General features: G+C 39.5%; 2 protein-coding genes across 11 annotated transcripts in view; one reads left to right on the forward strand and one right to left on the reverse strand.

The window, feature by feature from the left end:
- Positions 1 to 19,097, forward strand: part of TBX1 (T-box transcription factor 1) — a 190,266-nt gene extending 171,169 nt beyond the window's left edge. For 7 of the 9 annotated variants that reach the window (XM_072024636.1, XM_072024637.1, XM_072024638.1 and 4 more), the window contains 2 exons: positions 10,942 to 11,082; positions 11,225 to 11,765. The gene's annotated coding sequence lies outside the window, so the exon portion shown is untranslated. Of the gene's footprint in view, positions 1 to 10,941; positions 11,083 to 11,224; positions 11,766 to 12,941; positions 13,106 to 15,583 lie in introns of those variants that run through there. The other 2 variants (XM_038187343.2, XM_038187342.2) reach the window with 2 other exon arrangements.
- Positions 1,458 to 18,640, reverse strand: GNB1L (G protein subunit beta 1 like). 2 transcript variants are annotated; one of them, XM_038187349.2, is made up of 6 exons: positions 18,519 to 18,640; positions 18,152 to 18,277; positions 15,986 to 16,148; positions 12,098 to 12,196; positions 7,061 to 7,276; positions 1,458 to 2,194 (listed from the first exon to the last, which is right to left on the reverse strand). In XM_038187349.2, the coding sequence occupies exons 1-6, from the start codon at positions 18,632 to 18,634 to the stop codon at positions 1,928 to 1,930; spliced, it is 987 nt and encodes a 328-aa protein (XP_038043277.1). In that variant the 5' UTR covers positions 18,635 to 18,640; the 3' UTR covers positions 1,458 to 1,927. The 2 variants fall into 2 exon arrangements, with proteins under 2 accessions (XP_038043277.1, XP_038043278.1); XM_038187350.2 differs by lacking the exon at positions 12,098 to 12,196.
- Positions 19,098 to 23,301: the final 4,204 nt, after the last annotated feature.

A 23,301-nucleotide genomic window follows, 5' to 3' on the forward strand; every position in this document is an offset into this window, starting at 1 on the left:
TATCCTGTTATATCTATATGAGTTATACGCTTAGATTCTGACCAACTTTAAGAAGGGACAGGTGGGGGTGGAAAAACAAACAAACAAAAAACAAACAAACAAACAAACAAAAAAAAAACAGGTTTCTTCCTGCAGCAGGTTTGTGGAGAAGGCCCGTGTCTGGTTCCGTCAGGCTGCTAGCCTGGAGACGCCTGTGTAGTGTAGGCAGCCCCTCCTTTCGGCGGGAGGTGGGCGATTGTGGAGACAGAGCCCTTATCATCCACACAACTGTGTCTGGTAGAAGTAATGAACACCAGCACCTCCGCTTGACTCAGGTCACTCAAACTTAGGCTTTAGCTTTCAATTGTAGTGTGATCCTCCATGCAGCTACTTAATAGTACCTCCATGCAGCTACTTAATAGTAAAGAAATAATCAAAGAAACAAATTATTTGAAGTGTCATCTAACTACAAAAAGTGTAAGGCCAAGTTTTATTTGGAAAAGCCTGGTAACAGTATGCTGTTTCTGTGTTGTAATAGCAAGAACATCAGGCTTGGTGCCTAAGACTTTAAGTTCAACCTTCTGCCTGCAACTCACAGCTGGATAGCAGATCCAGACCTTAATTTGCGTGTGTGTTTTCCGTGAAATAATTTCTGAAATCTTTTGATGTTGCTGTTCGCTACAATTCTTGTGACTTTTTCTTTGATGTCCAACCCTGTACAGAGGCAGATAAAAAATGTTTCCAATAAAATATTAACAGTGCACAGCCTGGACACAAGACACTCCAGTTTGTAAAACTGTGTTTTAGTCTCTAGAACACCTCCTTTTAAAATAATGCCTTCAACAAATTGGCACTTGCTTAATTGCTTCAGTTGGACAGTTGCAACTGCAACTTTGTGACCGAATGCAACAGTAAGCTATCCCTGAACAGACTGTCAAAAGTCTAGTATGTTTTGAAAGACTGCTAATGCTTCATGATTCAGAAAACCTTCTTCATGAATGAATTTCAGTTTCCATGACTGTAGAGATGACAAGTTAATGGATCCATTTGCACAGTGTGGATAAGGATTTATCCATGAAATTCCCCTAAATGCTAATGTGAGTTGTGTAGCTGAATCCCAGACTTGCCATGCTGAAACTTACCCCTAACTCTCCAAGGAGAAGGCGCTAATTGGATTGCTGAGTTTAAATCCTTCAGCTAGTCAGTCTATGGAAAGGATTTAGCACTGGCTCTGTAAAAGGCTTTACATAGCTTTGCAGTGCAGTGCAGGGGAAGGTTTTTTTTTTTTTTTCCTTTTCTTCTCATGATTAATTGTGAGGCTTGAGGTGACAGGAGACATAATGAAATTCATAAATGCCAAAGGCCGTCCCTAGTCACATTCCTGGCTGTTGGTTTAAGTTAGAAACTGACAGAAGTGTGAACAAATCAAGGTTGTTCTGATAGCCTTTCAGTTACAGGGAAGAAAAAGTAACTGACAATGAGAAACCACTGGAGGTGGTTTAATGGGTATAAATTCTCACAAAAGTGATATTTTACAGTGATTCAGATTCTCAGATACATAAATGACTTACAAACAGACATATTCTGCCCCCACAGCTGTCTGAGAGATTCCAGTCTTTTTTCCAGAAATTGGCACAAGTTATTTAAGCAACCTGCCAAAGAAAAGCTGTTGCAAAACCTGTAGCAGAACTTAAAGTGGCTTGTCCTGTGTCTTTGTTCAAGACTGGCCTTGTTCCACTTGTTATAATTTTTAAAAAAAAATCAACTCCCCTCTCTGGGAAACAAAACTTGCCACATGAACAAGCAGCATAAAAATTAATCTAGCAGTTTCCAGGGACTCTGACTTTAGCCTGGAAATACATTCTACTACTTACCCACATCCAGGTTTGAATTACAGTGATTTTCTTCACCAATCTTACTCTCCTAGTCCCCGACAGCGCAGACCATGTCACGTCTGCGTATATATTGACCAGATACTGATGCGGTGATCTTTTGAACCAGCTGCCAGCAGTCTCTCACTGGGGTTTTTGTGATCCGAGAAGGACACACAATGGACAGTTGCCGTGTGGTAGTCCAGCACTGCTAAGGGTTTCATTTTTTTCCAGCCGAAGACCCTGATGCGATGATCCCACCCTGCTGTTGCTAAAATCTTCTTGTCTGGACGAATGGTGATATCAGATATGCCAGCATTGACAAGCCTGTGTGTTGTGTGAACCTGTGTGAGAAAGTTATAGATGAGCTTTCTTTGTTTAAAACCAACAGAAAACAGAACCTTCTGGGACTTTCGAAGACAGAGTACCCACCCATATGCACACTGGTATCATGCAGGTAGTAGGGGCTTTTCACCACATGGTGGACAATGTGTTAGTGAGAACAATTAACTTAACTTGAGCCTATCTACCTCCAGCACCATTCCCTAAAAACAGAAACATCCCTTTTATGTTTTTGATTTATATCACATTTAAAGCTGTTCATGTTTGGTCACAAGTGAAGCTCTGAGTTAAGGGTGTGAGTTTGAGAACTGGACTACGCAGCTTTGCCTTTCCAGCTATTCTTGCATGAGCTGCCATGTTCAGAGCTATGGCCGTGTGTTTCCCCTGCTTTTGCAGTATTCCTATGCTGAGATTCTGAGCTGACGTTTAAACTACCTGCTACTTATTTCTACTACTGTGGCCCCTCACAAAAGCCTCAATAAGCTGTGGTAGCATTTACCACAGTCTTGAGAAAGGAATGCTTCCAGGAATTATATTACAGTGTCAGGAAATCTGTAGTTCTAGTACTGCTTCCCCAGAGACTTTTATTTACACCAAATTCCAAGAAGGGGATTATGAACAAGTTATTGATTTCAATCCTGGAAGCCTTTTGTTACTGTTTGGAGACTACTGGGGCACAAGCTTTTGAGGGGCATGATTAAACTGGAGGGCATTTAGCTTCCTTCTTGAGGCACTGGGCACAGGACTTAGCCCTTGAAAAGAAAAGTTTCACTTCACTGTCATGAGCATCCCCTAAAGCACAGGAAAAACTCCATATAATACAATTTTGCTGTTCTCACCTCAGATAACTTACATTAGTCAGCAGTCTCTGAAACACATGCAGTGTAATGCATCACACTGTGTGGGGGTTGAAGTAGCCTAGCTTTGTCAGAGTGTGGATGACACCTTTTGACTGTATGCTGATCTTAATGTGCTGTTATTTATAAGCACAACTTAAGATTACAATTGGCAATGACACATTAATGCTGCCAACTACTAAAGACTGAATGTGTAACTATCTTGTACCAAAGCTTAATGTAATTCCATTCACGTTTTAATACACTGCATGCTGTCTGCTGTTTTCCTGGGGAGAGAAGGGATGGGAAAACACATTTTTGTCTGAGTAACTTTCCCCCATGATGGACATTCCATGCCGCATAGTTAGTACGCGATTCTACAGAATATATTAATTGCAGACTCTGTTAACTATAATATTGAATCTGGAAAACTAAAGACTCCAGAAACATACGTCAAAGTTGGTTTCAGATGCAGCTGAAAAGATCTCAGAATCTTTCAGGTACAAAGCTATAAGCAGTTATTTTTCAACTATGTAACGACTCGAACAGCAAGAGATGTGCAAATTCAATAAGAAAAAAAGGCTAAATGAAACTTGGCATGCTTCTTGCCTGCTCCAAACACCCCTATTTTAAACACAACCTGACAAATGTGTCTTCAACCAGTTCAGAACAGAGGACAGCAAATTATGCTGAAATCTGATGAGCAGAAGAAGGCTGCATGAGGGCTGGGGTGGGGGTAGGGGTAGAGGGGAGGGTTGTTACTGTAGAACTTGTGCTTTTTGCTGGTGTGTATTTTCTTCCAAACTCCCCAGTTATGGTATCACAGCATGGCTTCAGTAGGATTTTTGTTGGCATATGTGCACTGGCAAGCAGAGTATCTGTTACATCACCAGCCTGTCAGATGGAAGGAAGATGGGCCTTACTCTGTAACTGAGATTGTTAGCTAATGGCTATAGCCAATCCTGGGTGTGGTGCTTCCCATCATTACTGTCAATTTGGGCAAGATCCATACAGCAAAATCAGGACAACTGGGAGAAATTGCATGTCATCAGCATGCTACAACTTGAAAATGAAGCCTATAATGGTAATGCCTTTTGGCTACGGAACATGAGGGAACAGTGGGCATTTGTGCATGATTTGCAGCTACAGGAGGTGAGAGACAAAAACAAAGCAGAACAACTTGCTCAAGATACTTGCGCCCAGGTGAAATCCTATTGCCAGGATTTGGCCATCCAGTCAGTAACAGCCAAATACTGCATGTAGTCAAATGCATACCGACACTGTTTCCTAACCAGAAAACCAACTTATAATTAAGCAAACAAAGGGAGAAGCAGGTGACCTGCTTTCAGGCAGTCATGAACAAAGATGCTTACATCTACCAGCAGATACATTAAGAAATTTTGACATGCTGAAGCCAACAGATAGCCACCTTGCCTTCCTTCCTTAACACATGCCATCTATTATTTTTCTTCTTTATATCTCTCTCCTACACCCAAATCATATCTTTAAGCCCTAGTCTTCATAGAAAAATAGCTGACAGAGCAGCAACTTTAGCTTTAGCATTGGAGGGAAAAACCTCAGCAACCCAACCAACAGAACTTGGGTACTTCTTATTTACATAAATTTCTTTCTTATATTTATGTAGGTGCTTCCGTGATTACCAGATTTCTTAGTTCTCCTTTGTTTATTCACCTGCAGAAGCTGTTTACCTCCTATGTTCTTCTACCACAAATATCATCACTTAATTATACTATCTCAGCCAAATCAGAAAGCTCATAACCAATCCAGTCATTTGCTGACAGTGATGATTTCAGCAATTTTCTTGTAGAAGACAATACACCAGCCTTTCCCCATAGCGATAAACTATGAAGTTACCTTCATCATCTATTCATTGACACACTGGAACATTGCCACTGAAAACAGAGCTGAAGTACCATCATTGCGTCATTATTTCTCCAACGGCAGATAGCTATGCACCACGTTTACTTATTAAAACCTTTTAGAATAAAAATAATGTGCCACTGACTGGCTTTCCAACATCTACCATTACCTAAGGTAACTGGAATGCCAGAAAAAAAATTCCCCATCTGGTTTATATTATTAATGCAATAGTGGAGGAAAAAAAAAAAACTTAATCTATGTCCTTGACAATCTCTAGTGCTCATATGAAAAATGCATTTTATTAGGGAATTCACACTACGCATGAAGCACAGAGACATTACTTGTGGTTTATATACTTGGCATTTAAATTTATTCTGAGAAATGCGACTGGCTTTCAGTGTGATGTGCTGAAGATGTAAGTGACTCTGCATGTCCTGGGAAGGGGAACACCCTGTGGAAAACAGTAACTGGAATATTTCAGGTGAACAACTTTTTTTCCCAGGAGTCATACCTGTACCGCTGCATTACACTTAACTCATAACTGTGATGTGCTCTGAAGAACAGTATTTTCTCTGAATTTAGGAAAATGCTATGCTATAACTAATATGAAGGAACAGCTTCCTTTCCAACACAGTGTTGGAAGCCTTAAGGCTATCATGGTGTCCGATTTCTGACACCACAGCCGTAGGAAACTCGTCACAGTACTGAGTTTCTTAGCAGCTCACCTTCCTCCTCCTTCCCTGAGCTATGGCCTCCACGTGCAGGTGGGTGCCAATACAAAACCAAACTGTGACAATTGTGTACTGTTCTCATTAAATTCTTCTTTATCACATTTGCTTAGAACTGCTCTAATAAATTCAGAGTCTAGAGTCCCTTTTTCACGTCATGGCTTATTGCATGTTAAAGTTCAGACTTTCTCTTCACGACCTGGTGAACACTTTGTCCTCCAAACCTCGTCTTGCATACACCATTCATACACCATGAACTGGGGTCCTACTGGCAGACTGAGCCATAAGTGCTAGTTCTCTGGTGATACTAGCAGACCATATGCCATCACAGTGTCCCATAGGTGATGTGTCATTGTCAGTTGCCCACGAACTTGCATTTTTTCATGTAACTGTTCAGAAAATGGCATTAACTCAACACACTACCTAAAAAAAAAAAATCCCCAAAAGCTGCAAGCTGTAAGAGTAATTCTTTTTCTTCCATGAATTGGTACATCCAGTAGCTCTCTTCTTGAGAGTGATACAAGGACACACAGGGGCTGTGCTTCATGTCTTCTTCACTGTGTTATGGGGACAACTGCCACTTAAAATAAAAATTAAAGCACTCAGCAGTAAAAGGGCTATGGATAGGCCATTTTCACTTTCATGAACCTTTATTTACACAATTCATTTCCACACCTAGTTAAAACCTACTTAACCCCTTGTCACTGTTGGAACACTTGCTAAAGTTGTCTAGATTAAGTGATATTTATTGCCATTCACTAGCATATACTGAACTGGTGATTATGAGACCTACTTCTGAACCAGCTATTCCAGGTATGTGTAGCTGCAACATAAACTGATATATCCAATTAACTAATTTTCCCTGTCCCTGGCTAGGGCTCTGCAAGTGCAAAAGGAAGCTAGTTGCCTAAACCTCATGCCCTCTTGGTGCTAGCTGGGCTATGCCTCTTCTTTTTGTTTGTGAAGTATTTAATGGAATATTTCTGTCTTTCCCACAGCAGAAGGAAAGCTCTATCCATTCAAGCAGAACCTTTGGAAAAGCAATCCTTTGTTTCTCATTTTTATAAGTCATTTATAATGTTCAGGGCATTCTGAGAGCTGGATACTACTAACATGATAAATGAAGATACAGAGGCAATGCCTTGAGTAATGCTAGGCCTGTGTGCCTGTTGCAACTTTGGTAAAACCAGAAACATGTGAGAGAGGGTTGGTGAGTTTTTTTTGTGTGTTTCTTTTTTTTTTTTTTTTAAATCCTCACCATCTTTTGCTAAGTCTAGTCACATAGCACAAGCATTCTAACCAGTCTGTGATTAATTAGCCAGAGATCTGCAACAACTCTTCTTCATGACTAAATATTTTTTTAGTCTATCAAACTGTTAGTGCAAAGTGGGATAAATGACACTAGAGGGCCAGTGATGCTGACCTGGAGGTTCTGTTGCTCATTGAGGCTCCAGATGCTAAGCGCCCTTTCAGATGAGCCCGAGATCCCCTTGGCCTTCTCTGAGTCAAAGTCAAGGCTCATCACTGGTTCCTGGTGGCAAAAAAGTTGGCTCAACACTTTTCCCATTGACAAATTCCAAAGGACCACTGATCCGTCTTCATAGCCAGCCAGAAGCAACGGTTGGGAACCACAGTTGATCTGATAAAGAGAAAAGTAAAATTGGTTGAAAAGTGAATAGTATGTTAAGAAAATTATCACCCCTGACTAGGTTTTAGTTCAAGCACCAAGAAAATAAATGAAAATGCCGACTGGTGTAGATGTGAAAAGTTTAGAAGCCTGAATATTAATGCTACCATTAATGACAAATCGTGGGGGTCCATCTGTGTTTTTACAAAAAGTGTTACCAGGTAACTGCTAACATGCACATATGGCACCTGTATCTACGTATAAACTTATATATTTGATATACATACTATGTATCTAACTTACATACATATATACACACATACAAAAAATAACTGAAAAGCCAAATTATTGCCATCTGTATCACCTGAAAAAACACTGCCTGAAGTCTTCAGAAGCGTTCTTCATGGCCTAAACTGCACTTGTGCTCCTTAAAAAAAAATTACTTATGCATCAAGTAATGATGCTCTTAAGTACATTTTATTTTATTTTATATATATATATATATATAGCTATACAAAACTGCATGGACATTGCAAGAAGTGCCATGCTTGAAGAGTCCAGTTTCACACTGACAAGGGTAGGGTTACACATATGGCTCATTTACGCAAGTGCACGGCCGTGCTTAAAGGTAAACACTGATCAGTTCTTCAGGAATCTCTGGGTGAGTCACCAAGGGGTTAACAGGCGCCTAAGTCCCACTGTAACCAATTGAAAGCTATTTTGATTAATGATGTCACAGGCCAAAGGGCATGGCACCCTGGGCAGACACCTAATTTATTTAAGCCTCTGAAATAACTCAAAGAAGGGAACATTACTGGATTACATGTCACACTTAAGGAAAATATTCATCATTGCTCCAGCCAAAAGACTAATGACCCTGTAAGCAGTAACTGGTTATGTGAGTGAAGATGCAAATCTCTAATGAAAAGAAACTAAAAAACAGGCATCTGTTAATACCAGTTATTCTTTAACAGGAGAAAACCCACCAAAATAGACACTGGGATTACAACTACCTCTTGCAGGGACATCTTAACCTAAGAATTGCATCCAATAGCTTATTCAGTTATTTCCAAACCCTGTCCAAACCCTACAGGGTTCCATTATTTGGTATTCAATTCAAAATAAAGGATGTTTAGAAAACTTATTTTTTACTAGCATCATATTATTGAATGAGGTTCTTCAAACCAACTGGCTGTCACTGGCATGACACAAACCTGGACTAACCAAAGGTGCACCATCTCCATTAGTGGTCCAGACCATTCTCCCACTGGTTATTATTTGTTCTAGGGGCAGTTAAACTAACAAGAGATGGGTGGTCCAGGTACTATGACTGCTGAGTAAAAGCCTGATGTTCTTTCTCAGATTTATTCAACCCAAAGAAGTGTTTGAACAAGGAATGTATCTCACTGTGTGGGGAACAAAATTGCTCCTTAAAGTGAACAAACCAAGGAAAAAACCTACATCTTTCTAAGCAGGTCTGCTCACACCTTGAATCCTGCATGAGCTCATCTGTTACTTGAAGGTCCCTTTTCCTTTGAAATGGCTGGGACCTTGCTTTGGCTAGAAAGGCCCTCAGAGGTCTTTCATAATACCCAGAAGTGGACACTAACTTTCCGTCAAAATAATGTAACATCAGAGCAATTAATATGTCTCTAATATATGCGACTTAAAATGTTAAATCATCAGCTATTTTGGATGGAGAGGTTGTGTTTTGTTTTTTTTTTTTTTTTAATGTTGGGGAATTGTATTTTTAAAATCTCAATTAAACAAACATTCCAGATTTTTTTTCATACTTACTAAAGATTAAAACCTTCAAAGCAAGAAAGTATTTCATAGGTACTTCAATTAAGTTTAAAAAAGCCCCAGATTGGGCAGAAAACCAAAAAAACAATTATTTGTACTCTTTCTATGAGCACCTTACCCCTCCAGGGCCCTGGGGCTCTGCAGAAGGTAGAGCTTTCATTTTCCAATGAAACAGGATATGGATGGGCAGGGTTGGGTCCTCTGCCTCAATTAAAATAGGGTGGCCGTTTTTTGTAGATGCTCATAACCCAGCAGCCCTCATTAAGACAAGAGTGACAGGTGAGTGCTCAAGCATCATGGTGAATGCCAAGCAAAATCATTTTTTTCTGCTGTGGGCATCTTAGCTTAGATTTGAAAAGCAGTAAATTGTAGGTGAGATGTAAGATTGGTCTATCTTGAAAACAAAGTACTGTTTTCTGTGAAATCAAGGCCTTCCACAATTCTTCTTGATTTGTCCAAACTACATGAAATGTATAATATTTTAATGAATACATATACTTGAATTTAAACAGTAATAGCTATTGAAAGATCACGGAAGCTCTCAGACTGATGCCTGGGCTTACAAAGCAGTGGTTCACAACTGCCTATTTATTTCAGCTGCTAGTAATGAACACGTCTGGAGAAAAGTCTTCACTTTCACCAGCCGTGTTCTGGTTTCATTGGAAAATTTAAATTATAAATCATTGTTCTTCCCAAGCAGAATATTTTCTTGTTGCATTTGGATAACTGTCAAGGAAGGAAGAAAAGGTGATGTGCTGTCAGCTCAACAGGAATAATTGGTATAGTTTATATAAAGTAATAACTCTGCATTTCCAGTTTCTACATGCATTGTTCCTGTTGAATTATTTTGTTTGCACCATTACGCAACATGATGCCTTCCCCAAGGAGTGCAAAAAATTTAAGGGAAGACTATCCTTACTCCTGTAAATCCTACCCCACCCAATTAGTAATAGCAGGAAGGTGTAAAGCTGAAGGGATGATGTATTTAAGAATATGAACCTTCACAAGGGAAAAAAAAATTGAATGAACTAATACATTTAAGGACAGACCTAGTAAAATAAGAGGGAAAAAAAAGTTTACAAGCAACAAAATAAACTGCTGCCAGCTTCTTAACTGCTTAAAGAAGGCTTAATCCACAAGTCTAACATAAGCTGCAGCTTCATTCCACTCTATAGTAAAGTTTGTAATTCAAGCTGCTGCTAGTAAGGTGCATTGTTTCCCTGATACATAGATCTTTTCTATTGGCATGCAGAAAAATATGATGATACACATGGCTGTAGTCCCCAAGCTCATGTTGGACAACAACCTTAACTATACTTACTTCAGACCATTATGTGGCTTTCTCTGTGTCAGCCTCTGTTTCAACTTGTTAATTTACTGTGCCATAAGCAACATCAAATAGTCTCTTAGGCAACGTATTGCCCATAAATGATGGGTTGGGGAGTGCTCATCTCCTGGGTATGTCTATATTGCCCAATGCAGGAACATAGAAAGAAATCCTGAACTGCCTATATTCAGGAAGGGGTGCAGCTGGGTTTGCTGCTTTTATGGTTTCACCGAAGTGAAACCACAAAACAGAACACAGAGCATCACTTTGGTGTACCACATGTAATCATTTGCCCTTAAAAGCATCCTCCTCCCCCATGCTTTTAAACTGAGTTGCACATATTTGTAAAAGAACAAATACAGCTGTGAGACTGTAGGGGATTATCTGTCCTTGCCTGTTGCAGTCTAGGAAGTTGTGGTGACTTCCCAAAGCCAGAATCTGCATGAAGTAAATTATCCCTCATAATTCCCAGTCCTCTGCTTTATCCCCACTAGCAACAAAATTAAAAACTAACTAACTAAGAATCTCCACCTGCTCTGCTTCCTAGAGGAATAGCAATGTTACTGCTCACAGAAAAGATGAAGACAGAGGACTTCTTATACAGGCTACAAAATCTTCTGCACTGAATATTTCCTCAGTTATCTTCATCTTATTAAAACATGTCCAGGAAACAGCCACATTTATTTCAGTGAGTACTGAACACTGATTGCCTTTTTAGAATAAACAGCTTTCTGTTTAATAAAAGCCTAATCACTCTATTTCATTTGCCTTTTTCTTTTTCTTTTTTTCTTTTTTCTTTTATTTTCTTTTATTTTATTTTTTTCTCCTAGCTAATTACACCATGGGACCTGAACTGTGGCCTCTCCTATTTTTGCCTGAAGTCAGCAACTGAATTCCTCTGGACTTCCAGGACCCTGAGTGAAGACACTAATGCCTCAAATTCACAACTGATTTGTACTTTCTTCAGCTGAGACCAATACAAATCTTCAGACAAACCTGCAGGAGTCAGCTCAGATGATACTGCAGACCTGTGGTATGTGGTCAGGAGTTAAAATAGGGAATCAGCTTTGTAACCAATTCTTTCAAGATTTAAAGCCAATCACAAACTCCTTCCTCCCTCTACTGCCACCTTCTTGTATTACTTGCCTTTCACTACTGTCGCCCCATAAATATTATTTGCTAAATGCTCTGCAAATGCTTTTTGTTTTTTTTCATTAACTGTTTTCATTTACCTTTTTGTCCAAAGCCAATACAACCATAAATATTTGTTCCTACTGTATGCCTGTAATAGAAATGTTCATAGAGTGCTTCCTTATCCTGAGGGCACTGAAGTGAATGTAACCTACCATTAAAATCACTGTTTTTAAGTAACCCAATCATTTCTCATCATTCTTAATACAGCGAGAAACCATATCAAACAACTGGGTTTAGTAAGTCACTCATTTTCTTCTTGATTGATGCAAAAACTGTATCTATCCTAAGGATATAAAGCTTTCCCTGAGTATTTGCAAATCTTCCATTAAGGCTTGGAAAGCTCTGAAAGTTACATTAAGGATGTTCACAAATCTTTCCCCCCTTTAATAGTATAATTACTTGATTGGTTTGATAATAAATCAAAATCCAGGTGAAGAAAGATTCATGTGCTTCATATAAAATGAATCACAGGGAAAACATTTCACAATTAGCAGGCACTCTTGCCTTACCTGCCATAACTTCAGACACATGGGCATGCCCAACTTGGCACCCGCCTCTGGCTTCAAGGTACAGACTGATGTCTTGGATGGCAGCTCCAAAACCTGAACCTGACATCAGGAAAACAAGAGAATTTGGTCAGGCTCCAGGTCAAAATTCTGCTGCTAAAAACACAAGTCTTTTAAGGTGATTAAGGCTAGTGTAAGCGCTTCCAGTAAAAACTGTCTGGAGGAAGCTGGGGAATACATGCTAAGCTGGACTGGTAGGGGAATCTACAGCTATCTAAATAAACGCATTGTTTAATGAAAGATCACGCAGAACTGCTAGAACACATCCTCATCTTCTGCTTTTCTGTTTTTGTCTGTATTTTAGTCTTCTTCACATAGACTGGATGATACTGTGCACACAATACATAATATTGCAGACTGCTTAATCTGAAAACACTACCCTGCTTCTCCCTCTCCTCTTTTTCCATCTTTGTTGCTAAGTTTTTTGTTACATTCAGTTGTGGACATTTCCATTATCTCCTCTGTTGTGGCATGGTAACACAGAGCTTGTGTGGATATATAGCCACTATTTATCTAGCTATCTAGGGTGGAGTTTTTTATTTACTGGCTGAATGCATGAGCAAAATATCAAAATTTAAACCCCAGAATCATCTGCTAATGCAAGCTGGAGCACTGATGGCATACAGGTATTTTACTACAATATTGTCTGACCCTGCTTTGAATAGGGTCAGACAATACTGTATTTAACACCTGCTCTCTGTCTACATAGCAGCCTCTACTTTTGCTTGTGCTGATGGTAATGAATTATGGCTCTGTCTTCTTTTCTTTTTTTAAAACATGGGGCAAGAAGTCCTTACTCTGCCAAGGAAGTAGCTCATTTCCACCTCAGGATGATGGCAGGCAAGATCAGGGGAGTCTGCCTTTGCAATTTGGCACTGGAAGGTTTTGAGTCTCTTGACAGACACAAAAGTGTCTCTGGACTGACTCTTGAGCCTGGAACTATGGAGAAAGGTAAGTTCTTAGTTATCAAAAACTTGCTTTGAGGAACATTTTGTTTCATATTGCTCTTTCTCAGATGCTTCCTTTATCACTCAGGTGATGTTTGTTTTAATTAACCAAACAATGGTCTACATTATCTCATAAAAATAAAGGACTTCAAATATTTGATAAATCCAGCATCACCAGCCATCCTCGGCTATTTCAGAATGTGCAAAGGCCCAATAGTGCTGTTGAACAGCCCCAGTCATGCGAATTTCCTTAAGCATCTGAGATGAGGTATTACACAAATATGGCTCCTCTGGGAGCCATCAATCAAGACCACGGCAGCTGCAATGGCTTTCCAATCCTATACCTTTAGTTCAAAGCTTGCCAGAACATCTTCCTATTTCTAGAGGTTGTCAGCTAGCCTGCCAAAAGCCAGCTGCACTCTAGGACTGCAAGTCGACAATGTACTAAACACAATATACAGAACACTTTCTAAAGCCAGTTAGCAATGGAGAAGGAAATCATTCTCCAGATTTGAGGGATGAGGACTACAGCACAGAGCCATCCAATGTGTAGACCAAACCTATTAACAGACCAAAGTTTTATCACCTGGGAATTCTGGTTCTCTGGAGCTATGCTCTTAACAAAAGATTCTTTTCTCTTGGCAACTTTCTTGCTAGCAACATAACGACCAAGTTAGCTATTACAGGAAATGGGCTATAAATATGAAGATGACCCGCTCTCATCTCGTGTCTTTCATCACTGGCTCTCCAAAGGGCATTGCTTGCTAGATCACAAGAAAACCAAAACTGTAACTTTTATTTAATATGGAAGGGTAAACACTGGGATAAATGCACTTCTGCAGGTTAAAAATAAAAAAGTCATTCCTTTGCTTTATCTTGATTCAAAAGGGAAGAACTAGTACAAGGGCTACAGTTGGGCTTCAAAGGACAAAGAAAAACACAAGGATGAGAAAAGTTTTTTGCAAAAGGCAGTCAGGCATGAGCTGCCTGTGCTAGATTGACAGTTCCAGAGATTGTCTGCATTAGAGGCAACTGAGCCTTAGAAATAAATACTATTTCATATATTTTGACAACTGTAACCTAAAACTTGAAGTTCTGTGTTTATATTGGTTTTGCTTAATAGGAGAAAGATTTTCCTTTGCCTGAGGTTAATAGTGTTCCTGGGTGGCTAAAACTGGCCACAAGGAAACACACCCTTTTTCTTTTTCACATTAATAAAGCTTTTAACATGTTTCTGGCAAATTGGCAAGAAAAGTGCGTGTAACTCATAATTGGTGATTTAAATGCAATCATGAACAAATAAATGCCTGTTCAGATCTCATTATTTATGGACTGAACCTGCTTTAAGACAAAATTACTCTTCTTTGGGCACCAGCCAAACATAAACACTTATTAAGTCTTAATTTTAATCATAAGCTGCAAATGTACTGTGTCTCACACAGTGCTGCCTATTTGGAAGCACTATATATTATGGGAGTACGCGAATTTATTGAAACCTGACACAGTTCTAATGTAAAGGTTCATACACAAAGTGGGATTCTTTTACTTCAGGAGACAGCAAATCATTATCAGTTTGCAGGACCCAAGTGAACAAATGAAAATAAAACAGAGATGAGCTGTAAGAGACATTGGGGTAAAACATCTCTTTGGATTAGATGACTACTTAATTCTTCATGAACAGAACGTGTGTACTCTTTGCCTGACACAAACGCTTCTCCACCTGATACAAGAGTGCACTTTTCAATTTTGCTAAAGTTAAATATTATTGAACACTTCTGTAAAATGGAGGTAGTTCCTTGTTTGATCAGAACAATATATGGGCCTTGGAGTAGTTTTATTTACAGATACAGTGGTTGTTTTTATGGGCTTACTTGGTTCTGTAAAACGCTGAGCATCCTGGCTGTGATCCAACTAAGTACTTAAATATATGGTTAGCTTCTGAACAATAAAAAGTTCTTATTTTCTTGCAATACAGGCATCATTCCCACATATTACTTAGTATATAGAAAGTGTAACTTTCAGTTTCAAGCTATGCATCCTAGGGTCCAGAAAAGCTCATGACTTTTTATATTCACAGACAGCTTGCAATAAGTTACAATATTTTTCTTATTTATTTATGCCACTTCTTCATTTTATTTTTTGTATTTTTGGTATTTTGATGTCAAGCATCTGAATTATTTTATTTTTGCAGAATGTCCTTAAATAATAATTCAAAGAAATCAAAAAATACAATTTCTACAAAACAGAAGTGGAAACTGCCAATAAAGCTGTCAGTCAATGATTGGTGTGATAATGGGTATTAGATGTGGACTTATTCAGTAGGAACTGAAATGAACCCTACAATTATTTCAAACCATGCAAACCTCTGGCTGCTAATAGTAATTCAACTATTTCCAGCCAAAGTACCAGTTAAAGAATTAGCCTGAGGTGAAAGACCACGTATCACATTACAAATCACCTGTACCTCCGCTTCTCTCACCAGACACAACTCTCAGCTAGAGATGGAAGATGAGTACTGCCATCTGATGACAGACTTTCTGACCATTAGTTCCCCAGAAGGACTGTTTTCCCCTTTTACAGCATTCAGCAGCAGCACCAGAGGAGTTTTCAAAACTCATGCACATGAAAGACCAGCAGCAGCTGCAAATACTTAAATGTCAGACAAAACTTGGGGTGGTATCCTTGTTATTGGAGCGTGAGTTGTATAATTCAGTCATCTTCCTGGCAGGTACTAGTGATTAGAACCCCTGAAGGTTCCTTGTGCTGTCCTCTCTTGAGCAGAGTATTTGAAAGCAGTGATGAACTTTCTGAACTTTCTTCAGAACTTTCCAATTTAAGAAACAAAAGCAATCTCGCGAGCACCAGAAAAAGAAGTATTTCCTACCTCGTCCAGGGCTTTGGCTGCCATGGCCATTAGCCAGCGTCCCTGTGCCACCTTTAACAGAGAACATCTGCAGAATCCCACATTCTCCGTGAAGACAGAATCTGTCACTGAAGCCCGTCCCTCTGCCAAGTCCCACAGGCAGATCTTCTGGTCACGACCCTGGCTTTTACAATAAAACAAGTTGTTCTGTGAGCAGCAGGACTGAGAAAACCTGGCTTCCTGTAGGTTGGTATCTCAAAGTTGGGTGTTCAACGTGTAGTAAGGGCTGAGCTTAGTATGGCTTCTGCAGGTCTATTAATAGGGTCTTTCATGAAACATGTGCTAACTCGGTGTCACTGAGTCTCTACGCTTCTACTAGCTGCAAAACGGGACAGTAGGTATTAAAGTTTTTAAAGCAGGAGGGAGGACCTGAGTCAGTCAGATACATGGCAGTCACAGTTAGCCATGTTTTCTTACAAAGAGACCCTTGATCAAACACAGTTATGCTATATGCGCAAATATTTATCATTTTTAATGCTTATTTGAATATTTACATTATACTTACATTTCAACATTGATTAGAACTAATTTAAAGGGAATCAAAAGTATCTACAGAATAGCACATTTAATATTCTTTCACCCTAGCAATGAAATGGAATTATCAGGCATGTTGATAGCTGAAAGACAAATAGCAAGAAAGACCACAAAGGTAAATGAAAAGCAACAGTCTTTCAGTGGTCAACTTCCACAGCCATAGGGAGGGCAGAGAAGACTGCTGTAACTGTCTGTGAGGAGAGGGACTGGCAAGCAGCAGGAATTAAACAATAAAACACTGCAGCTGAAACATCCAAAAAAGAAAAAACAGTGGCTGCAGCGGCACCACTGATGTATGAGTGCAGCCCAGTCAAGCACAGGCTCTCGTGGACCCCTCTCCATGCCACAGAAAAGTCCATGGGTTGGTCCCAAGCAGTAAAACCAAAGACACCACTTAAAGGGCGCAGCATCAGTTGCTACATATTTATGTGATTCCACTTCTCTGGAACAAATTACCACTTTGGAGAAGCTCTGGTTTTCCCAGTTCGCAGAGTACAGTAGCACAGGATGCCTGTCCTTGTGTCATCACTTGGGACAAAGAGTCATCAAAAATCCCTCATCTATTTCTTCTTTTAATTAGCAGTATCACTTGACAGAAGTATGTAACCAAAACAGGGGTAGATGCGAATCTGACCAATTAAGGCTTCTTCAACATCAGTACAGGAACTCCCATCTGCTGCTCAGCTGAGTGACAAACTGAAAACATTTCAGGTACTGGGCATACAAACAATGTGGTACTGCAAGAAATTGTGGTGATTTAGTTTTAGAACAGAGTAACAAAAAATACAGCTAAGTACTGTCCTAGAATTGCACTGCAATGTGAACTGTTATAAATATACACCAAAAATAGAGGTAATGAAAAACTATAATTATACAAACAATGCTCATTCACTAGGATTTTATGGGGGAGAGTGTTGATAATTGTACTTAAGTAGATAAATATAAATGCTAATGAGTTCCACTGTATATTATAAGAGATGTCTTCTCTAGATAAACATGTCAGAACACCTCCTAGTCATACAGACGCTTTGGCATCCACTCTGCTCTAGATCACCTGTCTAATCCAAAGTACACAAATCTTCCCAACCTTCCCTCACTAAATGAGAACGCAAGACATTTTGCAATGCAGGCATGCAACTCAGCATTCTTGCTCATTTTCCACCATTCCACCTCTGGTTCTTCTCTTCCTTCCCTACTTTTTCTCCCTCTCTCCTCTACTTATAAACTGTATCAAATTTGATACTCCCTGAGAACCAGTTGTGAAGCACTTAACTTCATATCCAAGTTCATTTCCTTTACCCAGAGACCTCACATGATCTCAGTACAAGGATGCTACGGACCCAATGAAACTACAATGAAAAAGGATAGAATTAATTTCTTTATGATACAGATGTAGCCACATACTACATCTAAAGAAATCAATTGTATATTTTCTTCCACCTTTGGTTCTTCATCTTTTCTGGATTTTGGTATTTCTGTACATTTTCTGTATGTGTCGAACAGACTCCAGAAATGAGAAATTGCTTTTTTTTTTATAACTCAGGTACATAACAGAAGCAAGAATAATTTCCACTGCATTTTGCCTTTGCTAACCTGAGGAGCCTGTCTTTACCATCCATTGTTTCCACCCAGCAGACAGATTTTCTTCCATGGCCATCCAGTGCTTTGTCCACTCTGTGTGTTTTTAGGTTCCAGACATTGATAAGCCCATTCTCAGACCTGGCAGTAATAACAGATATTTTTAGTGTGACCATTGCACACAATCTGATAAGACTGTCTGATACTTTTCTTCCCCCCACCTTAAAACTGAAGTTGTATATACAAATATAACATGCCCATCATTCACCAGTCATGCATTTTGTTGTTTTCTCCAGATACTATTTATCTAAATAATATACTTTATTTTAAAAAGACACGCCTGTATGATGCTCAGCGTAGCTAGAAATCCTGATTTACTTACCCAGAGAAAAGAACAGGGACATCAGGCTCTTGGACTCCACAAGAAAAATGTAGAGCGTGGACTGCAGCACTGGTGCCTCGCAGCACAAACTGCGGATCCGGAGGTGGTGCAGCCATCCAAGCAATGCACTGGGGGAGCAAGATGACACAGGTATTACAGAGGGTAAGACAGCCTAAAGTGGAATTTTAACTCTAAAAATATTCTGACCAGGACACTTGCTTTGCTTAGTTACCTTCTTCTTCAAATTGCCATTATTGGATGCTATATCTATTTCCCAAGAAGTTCTGTGGAAGTATTTCCTCCTAACTTTGACTGATCAAGCACCTATCAAATCTGCTTTTTGACACTAGGTAATGATCCCCTTTTAAGCTAGCTAAGTGCTGAGCTGTCCCTGTGTATGCACATACTTGTAAACACAAAATTGTTCAGCTGCTCTCCCTGCTGCAAAAAGGAGCAGGTACTAAATGCAAGAAACTGGATATCCAGAATTTCAGTGGGCAAGCAATTTATCATTCCACTTAGCCTCTTGGCAGGTCTTACCCTTTCCTCCCCATAAAAATGCTATTTCTCAGCTTTGTACCCACAACCATTTGCAGAAGATCACTGCAGCGAATATGTCAAGTGAAAAGAATTTCAGATGAGATCTGAGCTACGATCATTTTTACACACGATTGCCATTACTCTCAAGTGCTTGAACTTTTGGTTCCAAGCATGGTTACTTGAAAAAAAGAAATGCATTATTTCACCCTAACTTGACTACTGTGTTATACATTTTAATCCAAGGGGTTTGTATTCCCCAAAGGATTAATAGAGATGGATGCTTTCAGCTTTATGTCATTGGTTCAAATGTGGCCCAAGTCAGCAAAGAAAAAGACAAGCATTTGGGGAAGCATGTTGCCCAGTCAAACATGGGAAATGTGAAGAACAATATTATGAACTAACAGAGACAATTTGTATGATCTGATTAGGCACACACTTACTGATTTGGCACCTTTACAAAGGATTTCTGCAGCAGAAAAAAGACCGTTCACGTTCGCATCTCTGCAGGCAGTTCCTGCACAGTCACCAGAGGACAAGGACAACTTCCCCGTGTTCTGACTGGTGACAAATGACCCTCCAGACTTGTGCAGGGACAATGTAACCAGAAGCTGCTACAACTCTAATTTGCAATTAATTGGAAATTGCATTATAGCATGCATTACAAGAAGAGTTTTCACCTTTAATTTTTTTCTGCTTTCTCTGTGAATTTATTCTCTGTGCTTATATTTGTGCTTCTACCTTTCTGTCCTGGCTTCATACAGAAAAGGGTAGCTGTGTCACAGCTGATGCCAACTCTGATCGTTCCTTCCCATGAAATGGGAATGATAGGATTACTTCCTATCATGCATTGGACCAGATTAAACAAGAAGTTTTCCAAATTCAGTAGGGTGATTTTATGCCTCCTGGCTCACAGCAAAGGAATTGCAGAAAACCAGAACAGAGTGGTAGAGCTACAAGTTACATGGTAAAAGCTCAATTTTCAATCGTCAATTCACCTCAGCAGCTTTTGAATTGTGTTTAATGGATGCACCTCATTTGCACGTCTACCTTTGGTGTTTACAGATCACTAATCACCATGCTATCTATAGGTCCTAATTAAACACAATTATCTTTTAGGACTAGTGATGTGGATAACCTCCATGTTTTAGTGCCCTGACTCATCTGTTTTATGATAGTGTCTGACAATCTAGATGCTCAGCTGGAGCAGATTTTCAGATGATTACATGCTGCACAGGTTTGCCCCCATCCAGCTCCCACGTGGCTGTCAGTAACATGTTTCACCTGTGTTATAAACCTGTTGGATTATGTATTTTGTCACCAGAGGTCACCTTTTTGGACACTCCAGCAGTATGCTGTCGTCCTCAAAATGACACTTTGGAGAACCACATGTAGTAGCTAGGTGGCTTGTCAGAGAGGCAAGGTCCCTCTTCACAGTGCAACGAGCCTGGGTTACTGTACTAGCAAGGAAGACAAAACAAAACTGAGTCAAACCAGAGGCTGCCTGGGATAACAAGGCAGGTTTTTAATAGCATTTTCCTAATTACTGACACAGAAGTTTTTGCTGACAGATACCAAGTGTGTGCCTCGCTACAGGGAGGGTTTTACCTGGCATGAAACACAGTATGAATGCATGTTTTTACAAGGGTAGTCTGTCAGAAAAATCTTTGGACTGGCTACAGGAAAAGCAAAAAACAAAATAGCAACAACTATGAAAATGTATTTTCAGTCTATAAGCAAATCAAGTGACTTTTTACTTCTTTCAGCCTGGATCTTTGCTTGCTGTTTTACTGATCAGAAAGGCAAATTTTGAAATTGAGCTTAATATTAAACCTATCTTGGTTTTTATGGGACATGTGATGGATATGACTTGTTATTACTTCCTATCATGAATCAGCAAATGAATGGCAGTACAACAGTATTAAGTGTCTCATTTTTCTTCCTGCAACTATGAAAATGCATCTCTGCTGCCTTCTACGTCCATGGATGTAGAAGCTTGGACAAGTCACTTAAGAGCAAAATTTTAATAAAAGTTCTTAGGTACCTAAATCAGTCCCCCAAGGACTCAAATGGATGGAAATTTTCTACACTGGTGCCTTAAACCCCCCTGAGAACGCATCAATCTGTTCTTACTGACACATTAGCCGCCTCAGAAACAGGACGTTTAGCCTACCTTCAACCACCAGGCAGCTCACTGTCTCCAATTTACTTTTATGGATAAGGAACTACACTGCAGTATACTGATATTAGCAGACAATATTTATAGCATGCTTTGCTAAGACAGACAGCTCCAAACATGCTAAATATGATGCCTGTGTGAGCATTAAAGCCCCTGGGTAAATTTTTCAAAAGTGCCCAAGTGATTTAGAAGCAAAAGACTCATTTCCAAATAAACATTCAAACCTAAATCTCTAGGACTTTTTAAAGTTTAACCCCAGGTGTCTGAAAATGAGTTCTCTAATTAGCACAACATTTATTTTCTTGTTAACTCCATCTAGCCTCAGGGAGACCAATCTGTTCTTGTTAACTGGGGATATCTACAGTGAATTTAATTAAACGAATTTACTTAGTATTTAGGCTGGTCTGAGATCAAAATTTGGCTCAAGGGCTTGAACTAGCAAACTGCAACCTACAGAAGAAATTTCATTTAAAAGCATCCTATGTTTGTGCCTGAGATATCCTCATGCTCCGGTTCCTGCTGCCTATGTAAGCGCATTAAAATATATGAATGGTTTTGCTTAAGGCATAATTTGTTTGCAAGAGGAAATCACCAGGAAGAGATGAAATACCCCATCACCATTCTCTTGTCTTGTTTCTTAAAAGATGTTCCACTTTTGATTTCTTCTAGCCTTCCCTGTGCTGGTAGCAGGATCCTCTTTTAGAGGCTAAGCTACACTCCAACATGATACAAACAACTGAAGGTATTTTTCACAAGGTGTGCTGCAAAGCCCTGGGCTCCTGCACAGAATAAATTGCTAAGCAAGCCACAATTGGAAAACCCAGCTGTTCAAATCAGCATTTCAGTTAGCAAATGGCTAAACACAGCAATTGTTAGGCACTAAAAAGGGTTTTGTACAGCAAAATATGCTTCTGCAAAATGCCAGAACATTTGAATTTCCTTCAAAATTACATTATTTTAGAGAACAATTCACTATTTATGTCCTTTATGAAGCTTATTTTGTTTAGGTTGCAATTAGAATAATCTTCAAGCCATTTGAATTTCTATGCAGTGGTATTCCAGTATCATCACTTCAGCATTTGATATAAAAAAGTTAAGCTTTTATTTAATGAGAGTCATTTAAAATATGTAAATGTCAAAAGGATTACCTTAGAAAAATCTCTCAGAGAATTAAAAACATTAACAGATTCCCACAGGAAAAATTCCAGCAGAATTCAGCAACTCTCCTGTTCCCACTCCTGTCACTAGCATTTCTATCACACATAGAAGCAAAAACAAATTGCTATTAAAATATCATCCAAACACCCTCCTCCCCCTGCAAACTCCACGGTTCAGTTTGAGATACCAATGGTTCAAACAAAGACAAGAAAAAATCCTCTTTTTCTGTAGGCTCATTCACGATAGTACAAACACCATGGTAAGAACTTTTTCAGGTATAGGGGAAATAAATCTCTCTAGGCATGTCTGGCAAACTGATTTGGGACTGAAACCAGCAGGTGTGCAGACATAATTACTACTGCAAAAATTCAACACATCCAGGTGTGCTCACAGCCAGATATATGAAATCCCTGTTATTTTTTGAAAATTCCTAGTCTACCAGGTGCCACCCTCCCAAAGGAAAAATCAAAGCAAAGAATGAGTTGGGAAAGATGTGAATAAACTGATCTTCCCCGTTTCCATGCTGTTTCTTTTCCATTCATACAAAGCCCCTTTTTAGCTTGCACTTCTGTGCGTACCTGCACTCACTCAGAGGTTTTGTGACACTCTGCCGCGTCCCATAGCTTAGCTCTAGTGCGCAGCTGTGTTTTCAGAGTGGGTCACTGGCTGTGCCTGTAGAGGAAGTCAGTGGAAATAAAAGACTCCATCAAATTAATAGTGCAGCACAAAAAATTTTGTTCATTCCATTACACTTACAATCCCCAGTGTTAAAATACAGCAGGCAGCCTTTGCAGTACGAACTTCCCAAACAGTTGTCCCAAGTTTCCAGCCACTGCAACCAGCAGAGTTTCACAGCAGTGAAACATCCTTTGCCCAGCAAACCCCCTTGTAAGGGCTGCCTGGGACCAC

Source organism: Anas platyrhynchos, chromosome 16 (assembly GCF_047663525.1).
Source record: "Anas platyrhynchos isolate ZD024472 breed Pekin duck chromosome 16, IASCAAS_PekinDuck_T2T, whole genome shotgun sequence".
Lineage (NCBI taxonomy): Eukaryota > Metazoa > Chordata > Aves > Anseriformes > Anatidae > Anas > Anas platyrhynchos.

Coding starts and splice junctions, on each gene's coding strand:
- GNB1L (XM_038187349.2), bottom strand. CDS start 18,634: ATGGCTGCACCACCTCCGGATCCGCAGTTTGTGCTGCGAGGCACCAGT. Junction 12,197..15,985: donor CAGCCAAAGCCCTGGACGAG/GTAGGAAATACT, acceptor TCCTGATGTCAG/GTTCAGGTTTTGGAGCTGCC. Junction 7,277..12,097: donor TGTGTCTGAAGTTATGGCAG/GTAAGGCAAGAG, acceptor TCTCTTTATCAG/ATCAACTGTGGTTCCCAACC.